General features: G+C 41.8%; 4 protein-coding genes across 4 annotated transcripts; 2 read left to right on the top strand and 2 right to left on the bottom strand.

The window, feature by feature from the left end:
* LOC133927777 (ubiquitin-conjugating enzyme E2 27-like) lies at positions 1-3,043 on the bottom strand. Its single transcript, XM_062374173.1, has 5 exons — positions 2,732-3,043; positions 2,031-2,079; positions 1,620-1,779; positions 334-423; positions 1-244 (listed from the first exon to the last, which is right to left on the bottom strand). Exons 1-5 carry the CDS (start codon positions 2,910-2,912, stop codon positions 137-139), a joined length of 588 nt encoding a protein of 195 aa, XP_062230157.1. The 5' UTR covers positions 2,913-3,043; the 3' UTR covers positions 1-136.
* Positions 3,044-6,128: 3,085 nt separating this feature from the next.
* Positions 6,129-8,153, top strand: LOC133890943 (protein TIFY 11b-like). Its single transcript, XM_062331598.1, has 5 exons — positions 6,129-6,359; positions 6,493-6,574; positions 6,646-6,742; positions 6,938-6,995; positions 7,913-8,153. The coding sequence occupies exons 1-5, from the start codon at positions 6,334-6,336 to the stop codon at positions 7,926-7,928; spliced, it is 279 nt and encodes a 92-aa protein (XP_062187582.1). The 5' UTR covers positions 6,129-6,333; the 3' UTR covers positions 7,929-8,153.
* Positions 8,154-12,939: 4,786 nt separating this feature from the next.
* Positions 12,940-14,818, top strand: LOC133927796 (E3 ubiquitin-protein ligase At3g02290-like). The gene is made up of 4 exons (XM_062374189.1): positions 12,940-13,065; positions 13,714-14,146; positions 14,239-14,348; positions 14,540-14,818. Exons 1-4 carry the CDS (start codon positions 12,946-12,948, stop codon positions 14,564-14,566), a joined length of 690 nt encoding a protein of 229 aa, XP_062230173.1. The 5' UTR covers positions 12,940-12,945; the 3' UTR covers positions 14,567-14,818.
* Positions 14,819-15,221: 403 nt separating this feature from the next.
* LOC133927786 (uncharacterized) lies at positions 15,222-18,146 on the bottom strand. Its single transcript, XM_062374180.1, has 6 exons — positions 17,890-18,146; positions 16,929-17,100; positions 16,472-16,822; positions 16,114-16,302; positions 15,842-16,024; positions 15,222-15,713 (listed from the first exon to the last, which is right to left on the bottom strand). Exons 1-6 carry the CDS (start codon positions 18,036-18,038, stop codon positions 15,468-15,470), a joined length of 1,290 nt encoding a protein of 429 aa, XP_062230164.1. The 5' UTR covers positions 18,039-18,146; the 3' UTR covers positions 15,222-15,467.
* Between the last annotated feature and the right edge of the window lie 396 nt (positions 18,147-18,542).

Genomic DNA, 18,542 nt, shown 5'->3' on the forward strand with positions numbered 1-18,542 from the left:
TGGTCCAATCCCATATATATATATATATTGTCTTAAAAGCCACACTGAAGTGGCATAAAGGAGCATTAGCAGGCATTGTTTTTTTCTTATATAATGAACGGGGATGCGATTTACAGTTCAGGTCGGCCATAAGGGTTCAGCCAGAGCAAAGTTTTTCGAGAGCCATGTTCTCGTCGCCATCGACATTCTTCAGGGTACTTCTCACCAAATCCTCAGGGAAGCCCATCTCAACCAGCTTCTGGACCTGTACTTGCACAAACGAAGGATGGCTAACAGTCCATCAACATGCACATGTTTTCTATACTCAATGGAATGATACAGTGTTGACAGTACCTTTTCTTCCATGCCAGTGGAGGCACTCTTTGCAAAGGCCTCGGTCCAGTAGCAAGCCGTAGCAACGAATGTCGAATAGTCACGCAAGTACTGCGGAAACAGATCAGCACAAAGAAATGAACGGAGAACGGTCTGCAATAGTGATTATGTTAATGCCACTTAAGTGGTGCATGTCCTGAAATACATAGCTTTGTGGGGCTGTTCCATTCATTATTGCAGTGAAATTTCAGGTTTTATGCTTACACTCTGCATTACTGGACTTGCAGTACAAAACTCTAGCAGGGAGTTACTAAGGCCCATCATGTAGCCTACATAATGCCTGGTCTGGGACTGGCTAGTGGCCTAGTCTGACTAAGGAAGTTACCATCAAAATATCACTGGTAATCTGGTAAACTCCAATAGAAAGCATCTAGCTGTGTCGCTGGACAATTGCCAGCATTTATTCACTACAAATATGTCAAAGATGTAATTCTTTCCTTGGAATTAGCTATCCTTCAGTTCGGTTCAGGACAGGCTGACTAGTAAACAATCTGGTACGGTAGTGCACTTTACAAGTAAAGCATTTAGCTGATCAGAAACATCTTATACCCAGCTTTCCATACAGCATTATCAATCCGTGTGGAGCATACTAAATGCATAAAAACCTGCAAAACTGAAAAGAACTACCTTACACCCTATCTTGTCATCTAGCATCTGCATCAACACTACACATAGCATATACAGTACTAATTGCACGGAACAAATAAAAAAACCCTATAATGGAGAAAACAGTTATCAGTTGTCATAACCACAAACATAGGCCTTGTTTGGCACAGCTTCTGCTTGTGGGATTCTGGAGGATTATGCAGAAGCTATGCCAAATAGCAGGATTCTACAGCAGATTATCAGTAAGCGGATTCTGAGAATTAACTGCACAATCCGGAGAAGCATAATCTACTTTTCACAGGATTCTTCAGGAAGTAGATCATACAGAAGCACAAGCTGTGCCAAACAAGGCATATTCGTTAGCAAGTGGCCGATGCTACAACCTCACTTTGAATAGTCATATTTACTTTGCTGCAAAACTCTATGCTGCTATTCTACCAGGGGAATGATGAGGCAGTTAAGCATAAGTACACAAACAAAGTTTTTGGAAAAAAAGGTCATTCTGACTCATTGTTCATGGGAATCCACCAAGGGCAGGCAATATCAATTTAGCTCCCAAGTCCCAACCCACTGTAGCTCCTCCGACGAAACTAAGTAGTGCACTAAAACATTGAATCCAATAGGAAAGGCCGAGTTCAAACCTGTTGCGCAACGACAGCATCTTGAGGATCATCAGGTGCAGGAGAAGATAGCAGAGCTTGAAGGGAAAGCAGCGCCGTCTTCAAGGTAAGGGCTGGGCTCCACTGATCTTTCAGTATGTCCAAGCAAATTGCTCCATTTTGGCTGCTGATGTTAGGGTGCCTTCAAGATAGATTGGACGAGAAATCAGAACTGTACCAAAACAAGCTAAGAGAGGGCAGCACAATTTAGAAATCCGAGGGAACACAGGTAACAAAATGGGATGACAAGGATCACCCAATCAAAAAGCTGAGGAATGAATATAAATTATATGTCAGTTGCTAGTACTTGCAACCAGAGCAATTGTAGCAACACATATATGCATCTGGATGGAAAATCCCCAATACAAAACAACAGGGAGTAAGCTTGCATACCATACTTTGGTGATGAACTGCATCTTCGGAGGTTCAAAGGGATAGCCACCTGCAACCAAAGACAAAAGAAATTAGGCAATAACATTTGCCACAGCGTACGCACTTACTTTTGGCTTCCAGTTATTAGCATATGACAGTACACGAGACATCCAATCCAACTATGGGAGATGAGAAACTACTAAATTCCAAAGGAATTTCATCGTATCCCAAGGGTAGGGTGCTTATACTGTTTAGCAAGCAATTCGTGGCCTCCGGCAAGGGCTTGGGCAATAGTGTTCTACATCTCAGATTATTTACATCAGCATAAGTAAGGCAGAAGTGAAATGCACTTGATTTAGTGCATATTAACATTTCTGGAGTTGGGACATGGACATGGTGAACAAATCTGCGTATTGAAATGCGGCGCTTCTCGCACCGCAAAGCAAAGGTGTAATCCGCAGTAGTCGCTGCGCCCACCGACGATGGCCACGCAAATCGTGATCTGAACCGGAACTAACCAAAGCGGGCAGGCAATTCACACGAAACCCTAATCCACCCTAAACCCCTTTGACAAACGAAGCAATCGCGCATCGCAGCAGCCCATCCACTGCACCCATGAATCGCAGGGGAAATCGCACAAGCGCGGGGGAGAGGGAGAAGAGGGAGGAGGGATCCGAGGAATGGAAGTCGCAGGGAGGGAGAGATCGCTGGTGCCTCATTACCAGGGAGTCGGATGTCGATGAGGAAGGTGCCGCCCTCGTACGGCGTGTCCCTGGGCCCGGCGATGGTGCCGGTGAGGTGGGAGATGTTGGCGCCGTCGTGCAGCGCGATGGAGACGCCGGAGACCTCCCTATCGCGGTTGCACTCCGTCAGCTCCTTCTGCACCCGCAACACGTCCACCATCCTCGCTTGCTTCCTCCTTCCGCTCCTCCTGCTGCAGCGCCGTCACCTCTTGTCGTCTCGTCTCTGCTCCTTGTGGCCAGCGCAATGGGAAGGGGATGGAAGGAGATGCCGCCGCGCTAGTACTAGGACATATTTGTTTCCACTCCATATTATAAAGGGAACGTAACATTTATAAACTAAAATACAAACAAACAAATATCTTTTGATAACAGCTTTTAACAATCTAACCTTTAACTTTTAACAATCCAACAATTCACCTTTTATTAACTTTTACCAGCTTTTTAATTTGAAAAAAACATATCTACCCTTTACAGTTGTGTTAAATTCACCCACCACTACACTTCCGTCCTCCTCCACCCTCACCATCCTCTACTCCTCCTCCTCCCCGTCATTCCTCCGCGTCACCCCCTCCCTCCTCCTCCGTGACACCCCCGACGCTGCCACATTCCTCTCTCTCCCATTGGTCTCGCTCCTCTCTCTATTAGCGTGCTGCTCCCAAGCTGAGCAGCGCACCGCCCCTCTTCGGTTTGGATCCAGGTAGTCGGATCCCCTCTCTCTCGGAGCTCCACATTGTGGAGGACTTACGCGCTGAGATCTGGAGTAGTAGGATCGTGCCAGCAGTTGAGAACGCGAGGATGTGCTCGCTGGAGGTCTGGCCTGGTTAGAGAAAGGATGGAGCAGCGAGGACTCGACAGAGTGGCTACCGATTTTGGAGAAGAACACGGCACGAGCGAAGTCTGACCGGAAACCGATGTACTCGACCGGAGAATAGACGAGGAAGCAACTCAGTGGACAACTCTAGACCTTGGGTTGTGATGGAGCTCGCGTTGCTACTTAGTGTTGTTCGATGAAATGCTCCTACGCCCTGTCTCGAGGTGCTACCGCCATCCATGGAGAGGCTGGAGCCCATGCTCACCAGTGTGTGTCGTGGATGTGTTGTGTTCGTGTTGTGGGTGTATAGCTTCTAGCCGTGTCAATGTTGAGTTTGTGGTGCCTCCACTGTGGGTGCGTGGCTTCTAGTCACGTCAGCGTCGAGCTTGTATTTGCCTCTAGCCGTGTGTGCCTCTACTGCCGCATGTGCGCGCCAAGTCCTGTGTGTATCTCTGACGTTGTATTTTTGTTGTGACATTGTATTTTTGTTTTGCAAATGTTTGGATGAACAAATTATTGTATGGGTAGGCAATTTGGTACAAATTTGTTGCACATGCGAAGCAAATAATTGATCGTACAGTATAGAACTTCACGAAGCACTGCATCTATATATTTTGTATGCAAAGAGATTTTTATCCTCCAATGTGAGAGAGTAGATTATATATGAGAGGATATTGGTATGAAAAAAATTAAAGTTTATATAAATGATATATCTTTTGCAATTTAATTATGTATTTTTGTATTTTACAAATAAGCTACAAGTTCGATCGAATAATAAACGTGTCACAAAATGGTAAACAGGGCACCCAAGACAGATGAGGATATTTCAGACTTTTAACATAAAAAATAGCAATCCAACCCACCAGAATCCAAGTTACCAAACAACCCTCAGCTTTTAAACTTTCAACTTTCCACAATCCAAAATCTGAAAGCTGATTTTCAGAATCCACAGCTGAAACAAACAGACCCTAATACGTTAGATCACTGATACTTGATTGCTCTAATAACTAAGTGTATATGCGGTACAACAAAAACACAAATATTAGACGTGATAACATTAAGCATAAACTTAAAATATTGAGGTGTGAATGAGCCATAGGAGCGCTACCAAATGAAAAAGTAGCGTTGCTATAGTTTAATTTTAGATAGGATTCGAAAAAAGAGGAGTAGATTATCCGTTAATTCCCCATTTTAATTAATTCATTTATTTTTATTAGTAAAATAGTTCCTATATCCGTAGCCGATAACAAAGCAGGGATGATGAATGACAAGTGTGAGTAGTAAAAGTGAATAAATTATTCGAATTTAAATATTTTTTAGATGAGAGTAGAGTATGAGAATAGGTGATACGAGGACTAACTCGTGTTTTATATAGTATATAGATAATAATCATTTTCTGATATCTAATCTATTCTAATTTGTATTAGTATCACTATTAAATATGTTTTTTATACAATTTGGACGTACACACATACGTGCACCACACTAAATCACACACACATCCACATGGTCTAAACAAAATTAGAGATATAATTTTACATAGCACGAACGTATATTTTAACCACTAAATATATTCACATGTGCATATATTACTTCTAAATTTAATACTAAGAAAATCCAATCAACCGTGTCTAGTCTAGACCGGTTCCATCACATGAACCCTAAACAACACTTGGCTATTAATTTTGTTCGTTCTGTGGAGGAGACTCTTGGGTTTTGGTTGCTTGCCCCTGTGGTGCGGGTAGACGGGCTCATTGGAGTTTGTCTGGGCCGCAATTTTCACAGAGCCGAACGAAAAGTAGGCCCGTGAGGTTGCTGTGGGCTCATTGGTTCATGGTGCTCTGGGCTGTGCTGTCACTGACCAACTGTTGGGCTTAATCTATCACCTTAGAGTAAAATATGCCGGCCGGGCATCTTTAAACTTATCCGGCAGAGGACTGGGGAAAGGAAGCGAGCGTTGCTTTTGTCGCGAGCGCTCCAGGCTATATAATTCATCCAGAGACGTGTTAGAAGAGTCTGTCATCTCACAAAATGCTAAATTTTATTTGTCTATTCAATGTATCATATCTTTTCTGTGGTGAGTCTCGCAATATACTATAACTTTTTTCTAACAACTCTCATCTCTCTCCGCCCTCTTCTCTCAATTATTTATTTAACACTAACCCCCGGTGTCTAAACAAACAACTCTTCTAAGATATTACATACTAGCATGTGTGTGTATATATAATATATATATATATATTCTAGTGTGAAGCACTGTTTTCCCTCGCTCCTCCTGACACCCTCAAGAATTCAACTGGAGCTGCTCTGCTTGCCTGTTTCTCTTGTTATCCGTGCCAGAACAGATATCGACGCAATCACGCAACTTGTATCTACTCCTGTCGCCACCGATGATGCATGCGATGCGCTAGTCGCTAGAATACCATATTTTCCACGTGCGCATTTATACTAGTAATTCTTTCGTAATGCACAAGTGGGATTACTTAAACAAATTATCCCAAAACACAAATATTTGTTTGTTTCTTTATTCACAATCCGGCCTCTGGATCTCAAAGTCGCAAGCAAGCGAGCATCTCTTTCTGTCTCCTCTTGTGCTGAGCCTGCTGCCTTCCTGCCTGCTCTTCAAGGAGCAGACACGCTCTATTTCTCGGGGCTGAAAAGCCCCAACTCCTCCTCATCACCTCAAGGTGAGAATTGTTTCGATCCCTACCTCAACTGCTTGACCTGCCGGGCTGGTCGTCGAATAGGATCGTCGCCGCCACTACAGACGATGGCTAGCTCCAGCGACGAGATCAGGTAGAACTAAACCCGACCGATCATGTGTGTGCATGCGACTGCTTATGTGGAGTAGATGCGAAATAGATGCGACATCGATCTATTTTATCGTTGACAATCTAGCTTCTTCGGTTTTTTTTTGGCGGCGCTGCAGCGGCGGCGCCACGACGACGACGAAGCCCCTGACCATGTTCTACAACGGCGGCGTCGCCGTATTCCATCTCCCCCAGGATAAGGTCCATCGATCGCTTCGTTTCTTATTTCTTCGCGTGATAATCAATCAAGCGTGCATATGAAACCATGGCAGGCGGAGGATCTCATGAAGATGGCGGCGGGTAAGGAGGGCGTCGACGACGAGCGAAGGCAGGGCCAGGGCGACGAGCTCCTGGCCAAGATGAGGGAAGGTAGGACGTCGTCCTTAACCATTGGCGATTGCGTCTGCTAGGCAGTGGAATTTTTTAGTCTACCCGGCCGGGATTAAATTTCTCTTATTTTGCAACTAATTGTTACTATTTGTTAAGCGATAGAAAATCCCTGACCCAGTGCATGCCTTGAAAAAGGCAAGGGAATAATTGTCTTTCTTCATGTTGCGCATGCAGAGATGCCCATTGCAAGCAAGAGATCTTTGCAGCGATTCTTCCAGAAGCGCAAGGAGAGGTACGACGCACGTAGCTCGATCTCTCTCTCTCTCTCGCGCACTTCCTATGAGCTAGCTAGATCATACAAGTGAACTTTTTTGTCTGTTTTGCGGGTTTCTATTCAATGAACCTGTTATACTCCACGTATTCACGAGAACTTGATTGATCTCGTTCAGTCCCAAGACGTTTTGGACTAGATTCGGATAAAATTTTAAAATTTTGATCATCAATAATTAAAGTATTTAGTTTGTAAATATATATGAAAACGAAAACCATGTGTATAGATTTGGCTTGAAGAATATTTTCATGATCTCATAATTTTATTAAATTTTATAAATATATTTTAATACTTCCTTCTTTTAGTAATAGTAGACATATCTAAAAAATTAAATTATATGTATTTTAATTAACATTTAATCAAATTATTTGAATGCCTAGTGTAAATAAATTATACAACTAGATTTATAATTTAAAATAATTTCATACTATATATGTTTTATAACTATAAATAATATATTTTATAAAAAACTTAATCAAAATTCAACTTCGAAGACCGAGTCAAAAGAAATACGTTTATCAAAATCCAACTACGACATGGCTCCTCCGTAGAGAATGGAGTTGGCATGCGTGAACCTGAAATATGGAATCTTTTTAAGAAGAAAACAGAAAACACCAATTGATTCTACAGAACATATATTAATCATGCAAGAAGGGACATTTTCTAACGAAAGGATTGGTATACTTATGGTCTAATTTTCTGTTATGACCTGAGCGCAGCTATTCCCTAACGACGAATTCAACATGGTAGAAATTGTTACTTTCGGTAATTCAACAAGCATCATATCCAGAAACTGAGAGGCCTGACCCAGATCGATGGGAAAAGTGAAGAAATACGCTGAAGTGAAATTCGTTTACGCGCGTCTCTTTCATGTGCAGGTTGTACAGGGCCTGATCTGCAGGAGACGGATTGATGGCGCGGTATAGCCCTCATGATCGGAATCTGTGAAGACGATCCAGGGCTTAGTGTAATAAATACTTCAGTTATGCAGTATTGCTCTTGACCTCGTACATGTTAAAATGTATATTATGCAACCGCAGGTCAACAACTAGTTAATCCTATGGACTTCACCTGTAAGCTTTGCTTTAGGAGTACATTTTCAGTCTGATATGTTTCTTAGATGTTTTGTTTTTCTGTTGTGGTGTTGAGAGGACTTTCAGAGCATTTTAATAGAATGTTTGGAGTAGCATATATAGAAAACAATTAGACTCACACAGACAAACTTTTATGCCGGGCAGGTATTTTATGGAAGGAGTAATCATATATATTACATGAAATGATTCATAAGTTACGTAGGAAAATGTTTAAAGGAATTATTATCAAACTTAATTTTGAGAAAGCATATGATAAAGTTAAACGACTATTTCTACAACAAACTTTGAGTACGAAAGAGTTTTCTCTTGTATGATGTTCATGGATTGAACAGTTTATAAATGAGGGGAGCCTAGGGGTTAAAGTCAATCTATTATCATGTATTCTTTTTAATACTATCATGGATACATCAGCCATCTTTATTGCTAGAGCCAAAGAGTTCGATCAAATACAGGGTGTTGTACCTCATTTGATAGATGATGGGCTCTCCATCTTGCAATATGTGAATGCTAAGCCAAAAAATATATAAAACTCTTTGCTATATATATGCATTCTAGCAACTTTCTAGCTTGAAGATGAATTTTCATAAGAATGCATTATTTTGCTATGGGAAGGCCAAGGAATTTGAGGAATAATACTTACAAATATTTGGCTGTGAGACGAGGTCTTACCCATTTAAATATCTCGGTATTTTTATGCATTATAAGAAGATAAACAATAAGGATAAAAAATAATTGAGGAACACTTCCAAATGAAATTGAGTAGATGAAATGAAAAACCTCTGACCGTTGGAGGTCGATTAGTGCTAATTAATTCAGTGTTAAGTACCCTAGCAATGTACATGTTTTCCTTTTTTGAGCTTCCTCGTGGGTTCCTCAAAAAGTTGGATTAATGTCCATATTCTTTTGGCAAAGTGATGAGCATAAGAGAAAACATTGACTTGTTGAATGCGGAATCTTATGTAAACCCAAAGACCAAGACAAACTAGTTATTTAGGATTCTGATGTCTAAAATAAATATTTTCTTAGCAAATTGCTCTTTAAGCTTATAAATGAAGATGTGGTGTGGCACAATTACTCAGAAATTTAAGAAACAAAACGATAAGTGAGGTAATGTGGAAATCGAAGATTCACACTTTTAGTCAAGCCTTATGAAAGTCAAAGATCAATTCTTAAGATTGAGAACATTTTATTTGAATAATGACACTCAAATTAGATTTTGGAAAGATTAATGGCTCGATACTTCCACCTTACATGAAAAATACCTGTCTTTTTATTACATAGTGCAAAAAAAAAAAAAACCAACAGTAGCGGATGTTCTCAACTATGATCCTTTAAATGTATCCTTTGGTAGGTCACTGACAGCGAAGAAGTTAGATATTTAGGATGAATTAGTTGCTAAAGTGGTATTTGTGCAACCTAATGACCAACATAACTTTTCAAATGGACCCTACATAAGACCGGATTATTTACAGTTCAATCTATGTACAAAGCGCTAGTGAATCATGACATCATCCAAACAAACTGTTTCTTATAGAAATTTAAGCTCCCCCTTTAAGTAAAGAAATGAGTTATTTAAGCAAAGGATAACTTAGCCAAATGAAGATGGCAAGTGATGCACAATGTTGTTTTTTTTAATAACAATAAGACTATTTAACATTTATTTTTGACTGTTAGTTTGCTAAGTTCTTTTGTAGATTTGTTAAAGATCTCTTTTAGTATTGTACCCCCAAGGAGTGTAGCATATTTGTTTGGTGAAAGATTGCGCAATATTGACCCAATAATGATATCCCCTAAATTTTGGTTGGGACGAGTGTATTATGTTAGGTTATTTGGCTAACTAGGAATATATCGAATTTACTTTTGATCCTTGCTACAAAAGGATGATGCAAAGGTACAAATAACATAGCTTTGTCACATCATAGAGATTTTTATTAAATATATGCGGATATCTATTAATAGGCTTTGTGCTTGAAGTTAGTTTTTCCATCATATTTATGAACTGTGAACTTTGTGCTATTTGTTGACTTTTCATTCGCAGCCTTAGTTCACGAATGAGTTTTTTTAGAGGTCACGAAGGAGATATGGTTGGCTGGGTTTCCTGACTGATAGCACAAAAGCCTAATGGGCCTTGAAATGTTAGTACCAATCGGTCCCTCAGTAGCCCGTTTCAGTTGCTGTCGGACGAAATTTTATTTTATATATATTTTATTTTTCAGTATTTGCAAAATTACACGACTATTTCAACAAATTGTAAGAATATGCTACTATCTCCTATTTAACGGGTGAAATAAATGTCTCACCTAATGAACGAGTGGGAACTTATGGGCCCTACCGATCAGAAGATTAAAAATTACAAAAAAAATATGATTAGATCACATCTCCCGTTCAACGAGCGAGGTCTTGCTTTCGCCCACTGAACAGGGGAAGGCATTTCGGTACCAAATCCTCTCGTGTTGTGTTGACATGTATTTGTTTCTTTTTTCATTTAACTCGGGATTTTATCTGAGAGTATACGAGCGGTTCAAAAATTCTAAACGTTTTTATGAGTAAATTAGAGCTCACTAGCAACCTATTTTAATTGGTTTGATTAAAAAACCTAAGCCAATATTTAATTAAAATTATCTAAAAAACCTACTTTTATAACTTCTAGCAATTTTAATGCCTCAAATAGATTCCCAAAAATTAGAAAAAAATCACTAATATTCTTCTCATGTGATTTAATAATTTATAAAAATATTTCTAACCCTAGGTTATTTGGAAAAAAAAGTTAGTTCCTTTGTAATGCTCCGTTTATATGCATTTTTTGTCATTTCATATGATATTATCTTTTTAATTCAATTTAAATTTAAATTCATCCAAATACTATAAAGGATAAGTTTACTAAAAGATTATCACACCTTAAACTCTAAACCCTAACTAAAAAATTGCATCAAATAACCTAAGGTAAGTTTATTAAAAGATTATCGGTGCAATGTGGTATAAACTGATAGATAGTTGAGATATATATATCTAATATACATATATTTAGAAAGTATAATTATAAAAGAGAACTGATATGGTTTCATAATTCAAAAGTTTGTAATGTAGGATAGGGTTAACTTATACGTACAATTTACATAAATAACTGAAATGATAAAGCTAAACAAAATCACAATAAAACAACTAAAAGTATTTGTATTTAATGTCTAACTTATAGTTGGATTAAAACCACCGAGACAGATGTATAGCAAATGATAAGCTGCAAATATAATTATAGGTAAACTTTCTTGCTATTGTGCAAATTAATCTCACTACCTACCTAAATTTTTTATGATAATTTTAGTGAACTTACCCTTCTATTGTACAACATTTGGATGAATCTATACATATATGTTTAAATTTAAATTAAATTAAAAAGAGAATATCACCAGAAATGATAACAATACATATAAGTATGGTGGTACGAGTGCGTAGTACGTTACGAGTTGTAATGAGTTTTTTTATCCATCGGCTACTCGTTCTTATTAATATACTACTGCCAAACAGTTGCAGTGGCAGCAGTATTGCGTTGGTGGAATTACCTGGCGTGACCTTACAGCGACGCCCCACCGCACCTCAAGTCCACACGCGCACCAACCGCTCCCCTCCCCTCCGCTCCGCTCCGCTCCTCTGCAGCCCAGTCTCCTCCGCTCCTCTCTCCGTCTCGCCGCTTTCCCCTCCTTTCGGCCGCCGCGGGCCGGCCCGGGCCTCTACCCCTCCCAATTCGGTCCGTCGACGGCATCGTAGGCGGCGGGTTGCCGAGGTGAGCTCCACGCGCCCCTTCCCCCTTCCTTTTGTCGCTGTCCGTCGCCCGCTTCTCCAACCACCAGTCTGTCGGCGCGGTTCGTATTCCCTTGCCCTCTCTTCCGTGTTGCCCTCTGCGAATGCGATTCGAGGCGGCGGGTGCCGGCGCGATCAGGTGGGGGCGGGACTTCTCTGGCCGCCAATATAAAATGTGGATCGGCTCGTCGTAGAGTTGTAGGTTGCGAGGTGACAATGCTCCGAGGACGCACTTGCCCCTACTCCTAGTTGGTTCCTTCGATAACTATTACTCCGTATGATCTAGCGGCCTAATCCAGGATACTTTTACCCGGCCTAGTGGTGCACGGGCACAGCATTTATCTCTGCGGGACAATGGCTTCGTGCTCTGGATTCCATAAAAAAATGTACATTTGCGCACACTCAGACATAGCTTTGTGGGTTGCGGTTGTCGTTCCTACCCTTCAGTCTTTTTTTCGTGCATCAAACCGCCAATGTGTTTGTATAGTGTGCCCATGAGACCATGGAATAGTCAGAACTTGGGCACCGGAAAACTATAATGAAATTATGCATATCTGTAACCTAAACAGCCAAAACATCATTCTTGCAGCCAGGAAAGGGGATAAGAAAAATAAGCCGTAACAGTAAACCTTGGGGCTAAACTTAAACGCCTTTTGGAATTTTGTTCTCCTGCTTGGTTACGCACATTAGGCCTTTACTCAACGCAGTATATTATTGGTATTACATCACCCCTTTTATTTTGTTTAATGCAGCTTATAGAATGTCTTACTGGTACCGTTAATGGTTAAGCCAGAGTTTTGCACAACTGCCTGGTAATTTTGTTTCAGCTCCTTAGTTCAGTGGCTGACAATTTGTTCTACCGAGGGACAACTGGTCAAAGGTTTGTTTATAAGACCATAGTTCCATTTATTCCGTCTGCATATGATAACATCGTAGATGTGGAAGCTTCAGAACGAGTCCTATTTATGATTGTTTACTCAGATTCTGATACTTCTAATCTATGCTATCTCCAGCAAATCATGGGTGGATTCTGCTGCAGCCTCTGTACCGAAGATTTTGAGGAATATGTCCATCCAAGCAACCCTATCTATAGGCAGTGCATATCCTTGAGGCATTTTGTCCACAACATTTTTGGCGGGGTAATATGAACTTTTTTCAAACCATATTTCAGTATCTTCTAGGCTGTAGCCAACTGATCCAAAATGTCACCACTTTCATTTGCATATAGATTTTGTTACTTCTGACGTCCATACAACTGCTTACAATAGCATTTTGATCTGATCCAATTCTGACTATGCTGGTGAAGATTTAGATATTGACCTGTAATTGTTCAACAGTTGCGCACGCTTTTCTCGTTTATGTCAAGAGATCCTGTATGCTGACCTAGATTCATTGGCCTTATTGATTGCATGATGTTGCATACAGAGTAGTACGATGCTAACCTATATTCCTTTTCGTGGGGTATTAGATGGCACCACTGATAAGTGATAGCTATTGGATAAAGGAAACAAAGTCATAGTGAGCATTCAATAGTCTTCTGCAGACCAAAACTTTCTGACAAAAGGAAAAACATGGACGAGTGAGGGGAAGGGACACATTAACATGGCTAGATAGACCTAAGGACATTCTTTTATCAGCTTTGTTGGATAGAGAATTCGTGTACTCATAATGAGACGTGTGCATCTTATTACATTTTTGTCAGTGAATTATCAGGATTTGGTATGTTCGTTTCGATATATAAGGTTTTCTTTTTTACTGTAACATTTTCATTTCCTTGTTCTATGTAGTATACTGCAACATTCCAAAGGCTCGAGTCTAGGCCAAGCAACCCAGCACAAGGGGTTGCTCCGTTGGGATCCACTAATCCAAGCGCCAGTATAACCGACAATTCCCTGGCTGAAACTTATCACCTTGTTTCTAGGCCACCCCCATATGACGCTGATCCTAGATATGCCCGTGTTCAAAGAGAGGGATTGGTATCAAGGCGTGAGAAGTCTATAAATCTCACACAAGAAGAGTCACTAGCTCTCAGACGAAATGGTAGCAGCTCTGCTATTGAGCATTTAGCTTCTCAGAAGAAGCGGAGCAGCACTGAAACTGAGGCTGAATATAAAGTCCATCGTTCTGAATCAACCAAGAGTTTATCTGCAAAAGCATATAGCAGCAGTTATGCAGTTGTGACTTCGGAAGATGAGGACGTCTGCCCTACTTGCCTAGAAGGTTTGTAGTCGTATAGCTTTGTCTAAATACACAGTTCATCTTGGTGTTTGAACACTTTCTCACCGATCGATTACATTAAACTCACTGTGCAGAATACACTGAGGACAATCCGAAAATCATTACTAAATGCTGTCATCATTTTCATCTTGGCTGTATTTATGAATGGATGGAGAGAAGTGACAGTTGTCCAATTTGTGGGAAGGTATGATGCCGATACCTTTACACTTTTAGTTTTCACATTTTAAACAGAGATCATAATGGCAGTTTTCAATTGGAGATCATAATGGCTAATTCGATACTGCATATTTATCCATTGTCACCTATCGTGAGGTTCCTAAGTTGTTATTTTCTTTGTGGACTGACATTTTCTCCTTTAATCTGATGACACTGCAGGAAATGGAGTTTTGCGAGAGCCCTTGAGAGTTTTTCATTTTCACACTTCTCACATCAGGGCGAGGGAAATGGTCTACATTCTACAGTATGGGAATATGGGATGCTGGAGAATCTGTATATAATAGTTCTGCGCTGTCCAAATATATCTCTTCCGCGAGATCAGTTTCTTGCATGTACTGAAATTATGATCTATCTTACTTTGTTCTAGAATTTGCTTGCCCAATCTCTGGTTGTATTCACTCGATTTAATAGTGATTGCCTGGTGGTTGCTGTAGCCAATCTCATGTTGAATCTAAACTGTCTAAAAAAGCGGTCTAAAACCAAGTGCTGTAGCCAAGCTCATCCAGTTGCAAGCCGTCTACCTTACTTGCTTTTTTTCAAAAAGAAACTTCGCCTAAAGGCGGTCTAAAACTCACTTGTCCATGGATACCCACTATATGAACTAGCAATTAGGTGAAAATGCATTTCAGTTGAGTGGAGTGAGTTTTGAGCCAACTCTAGAAATTGAACTTGCATCCCTGCCTGCCCAAAACAATTTATCGGATAGCGCATACAGTTGCAATTTATGAACCGCGCCATAGCGGACAGGCATTTGCCTGTTCTAGTCGAGTCACGTATATCAGGCCTCATCAGAGTTTCACAATATTGTCGGTAAACAAATTACCATCCCGGTAAAAATGCCTTAAAAACAAACATGGTATATCCAGACTCAAATAACTTGCTCAAAAATATTTATCGGATAGCGCATAGCAGTTACAAGCCATGAACCTTGGTTACACAATGACGAGGCAAGCCTAGAATACAAAGCTGATCAAGAAAATTGAGAACAACCGTACATCACAAAACTAAGAGGAGAGCCCGCAAGCTAGCATTTATTTAGTAATCGTTCACCTGCCGGGTACCAAACCATTTCAATTTATTTGTGCGCCTACACATTTGTCGTCTTGAGGGTGTTACCCTTCTCCTGCAGACTCGCAAGCAGGCTGTCAAAGCTCTTCTTGAAGGAGTCCACACCTTCCTGCTCAAGCTGCTTCCCGACCTCAACCCAATCGATACCCAGCTTCTCCAGGGCGCTGTATACACCTTCCGCCTCAGACACATTTGCATCGACTGTCCTTGAAACAGTGCCATGGTCTATGAATGCCTGCAAAGCTTGGTCGGGCATCGTGTTGACCTGAAATTGCATGGAATAACTGGTGTTAAGCATCGCTCCAAAGTTGTAGCCTTTTTTGTGACGATAAAAAGAGTGAATGTCTACGATTCAAGTAAATTTGATGCAAGAAACTCATTGTGCAAACACACCGTGTCAGGTCCAATGAGACTGTCCACATAAAGGGTGTCGGGATAAGCAGGATTCTTGACACCGGTTGATGCCCACAACAACCTCTGCTTCTTGGCACCTTTCTTGGCCAAAGCCTCCCACCTTGGGCCAGAGAATTTCTTCTGGTACAGCTGATTTGCTAGTTTCGCCTGTGCTACAGCAGCCTGGCAGAATAGAGGGTGGTTATATTGCAGAATTTTATGGAATTAGTAAGTTCTAACGATAAGAGGCAGTTAATTCAAATAGTCATTACCTTTCCTCTCAGGTCAAGCGCCTCAGGTGCTCCAATCTTCTCGAGCATTTTGTCAATAAGGGAGTCGACTCGGCTGACAAAGAAGGATGCTACACTGGTTACTCGGGATAAGTCACTCAAACCAGAAGCCTCAAGCCCATCAAGGTAAGCATCAATCACAGCCTCATATCTTGTAATTGAGAAGATAAGCTGCAGCAACAGCGATGAACTTAGTGGTCAATAAGCTTATCACAGCAGTTCTACTATACATAGTTTTACCACAACAATACCATAAGAGATCAAATAACATTTTTTTTTTTGGCAAAGATGATATCAGCTAGAAGTAAAAGACAGTGGCAAGGCAGAACCCAGCACATACAGTGACATTGACGCTTATGCCATTAGAGATGACTTCCCGGATAGAAGGAACACATTCCGCAGTAGCAGGGATCTTTATGTAGACATTGGGCCGGTTGACCACTTTGTGTAACCATTTTGCAGCTTCAACAGTTCCTTGAGTGTCATTTGCCAACCTAGGAGACACCTCCACGGAGACATACCCATCAGCTCCATCGGACTCGTTGTAGATAGGCTCGAAAAGTTTACACGAGTCTTGGATATCCTTTATAACGAGTTCCCAGTAAGCGCTCTCTGCATCCTTTCCGGCTGATATGAGCTGCTTGAACTGCTCATCATACGCGCTGGACGATGAAATGGCTTTCTGGAAAATCTGTATTGTGTCGAGGACATCGTCAGGGCTCAGTAATGGAGAGAGAGAGAGAGAGAGAAAACACCAAAATATGTGCATGAAAAAGAAGGTGACAACGGTGTAGTACCGTAGGGTTGCTGGTGACTCCACGAACACCGCTGGCGATAAGGGGCAGCAAGTCGGTGACAGGACGGCAGAGGTTGTCGTACCACGGGGACAGGCCCTGAAGCTCGTAGAGATCGTGAAGCGTGGTCCTCTTGGTCGGGGCACCGTTCCCTTCCTTGGCAGAAGCCATCGCACTGAAAATTGCATTTCACCAAGTAATGTCATATCCACATTCCACAAGCCAGTTGCATCACAAACAAAGATGCCGATGATATGTGCGGTAAATTGTTCTATCTTTAGACGAGTAGACTACAATATGATTAATTCAGGGAACTCGAGAAGCTGTTTTCACTATTAATAAATGTGCATCCAAGTGACATGAACCTATACTTCTCTCAGTTTCATACTACCACATATCCGAAAGGCGCTCCTTATATCCCGTCTTGAAGCCAACGGGAATTCTTCGACGCTAATAGAAAACGTTGCTACTTTTGGCAGCGATTAGCCGCTATCAAGAGGTCTGACGGCAGCAGGGAGCCAAGAGAAGCCAGAAGCGGCGGCGTGCAGCCGTGCTGTACCCAACCAGAGCTCCTGGCACGGCACCTAAATAGCAGTGCTTGGCCACCTCCACACGGATCCCGCACCCGCGCAGCGATTCGGGAAGCTGGTATGCCACAACGCTCCCCACCGTCCATTTCCTAATCGGACGGCCGCAACTTGGCCGGCGCGGATCCCTGCATCCCTACGCTACGCATCGACGCGGCAGAGTAACAACCCGCGATCCAATCGAAGTTGCTGCCGATCTGATTAACAGCTCTAATTAATCTAATCACACCTCGCCAAAATCAATCAGCCGCTAGAGCACACGCACGGATGCATGCTTGCTTCGACCAATCCACCAACCTAGTTTCCCCGACGAGAGAAGGCACGTGCGAGTAGGCGCCTAGGAGGAGGAGGAGGAGGGTGGTGGTCGCGCTACTTACATGATTGGGCTCCTGGCGCGGCCGGCGAGGGAGACGCGGACCCGGCGGGCGGAGGGGGCGAAGGCGAGGGCGGCCGGGCGGAAGGACGCCGGCGGGAGCGCCGCTGCCGCCGGCCTGGGCGCAGCCAGCTTGGACACCGTGCCGGTCATCGCCGTCGGGGTTGGTGCGAAGCGCGAAGATGGGTGGGTTGGTCGTTCACGGGGGTTGTTCGCGAGGTTTTGAGAGCTGAGACGAGACGCTATTGTGTTGTTCGTCAGCGACGCATTTTCTTTGTATCCGTCTGCCGCTTTTACATCTACGCCCCTGGTTCCTGCGCGTTTCCGTATTTCCTCCATGCTCATAGATAGAGTACTTTTTTTAATAGAGTTTTACATATTTAACTGTATAAGAGTTTATCTTCGGTTTCTATATAACTAAGATATATATCATCATAAATAAAAAACAACACCCGAATACATGAGAAAAAAAGGATTAATAAGATGAAACACATCCCTATGATGAGGTTGCACGAATCAAGTACTTGGTTTTTTCTTCTCTTTTTCATTTTTTTTTTGTAAACCATGAAATTGCAACCGGTACCATTTATACATATGCCTTTTCTCTGCCGACTTCTTACTTTCCTGATTCACCGTATTCAGCTACAGTGCGGCTCA

The sequence above is a fragment of the Phragmites australis genome, chromosome 1 (assembly GCF_958298935.1).
Source record: "Phragmites australis chromosome 1, lpPhrAust1.1, whole genome shotgun sequence".
NCBI lineage: Eukaryota > Viridiplantae > Streptophyta > Magnoliopsida > Poales > Poaceae > Phragmites > Phragmites australis.

Coding starts and splice junctions, on each gene's coding strand:
- LOC133890943 (XM_062331598.1), top strand. CDS start 6,334: ATGGCTAGCTCCAGCGACGAGATCAG. Junction 6,575..6,645: donor TCCATCTCCCCCAGGATAAG/GTCCATCGATCG, acceptor AAACCATGGCAG/GCGGAGGATCTCATGAAGAT. Junction 6,743..6,937: donor CCTGGCCAAGATGAGGGAAG/GTAGGACGTCGT, acceptor TTGCGCATGCAG/AGATGCCCATTGCAAGCAAG.
- LOC133927796 (XM_062374189.1), top strand. CDS start 12,946: ATGGGTGGATTCTGCTGCAGCCTCTGTACCGAAGATTTTGAGGAATAT. Junction 13,066..13,713: donor TCCACAACATTTTTGGCGGG/GTAATATGAACT, acceptor TGTTCTATGTAG/TATACTGCAACATTCCAAAG. Junction 14,147..14,238: donor CTGCCCTACTTGCCTAGAAG/GTTTGTAGTCGT, acceptor CTCACTGTGCAG/AATACACTGAGGACAATCCG.
- LOC133927777 (XM_062374173.1), bottom strand. CDS start 2,912: ATGGTGGACGTGTTGCGGGTGCAGAAGGAGCTGACGGAGTGCAACCGC. Junction 2,080..2,731: donor CATCGACATCCGACTCCCTG/GTAATGAGGCAC, acceptor CTTTGGTTGCAG/GTGGCTATCCCTTTGAACCT. Junction 245..333: donor CCACTGGCATGGAAGAAAAG/GTACTGTCAACA, acceptor GTGCAAGTACAG/GTCCAGAAGCTGGTTGAGAT.
- LOC133927786 (XM_062374180.1), bottom strand. CDS start 18,038: ATGACCGGCACGGTGTCCAAGCTGGCTGCGCCCAGGCCGGCGGCAGCG. Junction 16,303..16,471: donor GCATAAGCGTCAATGTCACT/GTATGTGCTGGG, acceptor CTGTTGCTGCAG/CTTATCTTCTCAATTACAAG. Junction 16,025..16,113: donor CGCTTGACCTGAGAGGAAAG/GTAATGACTATT, acceptor CTATTCTGCCAG/GCTGCTGTAGCACAGGCGAA.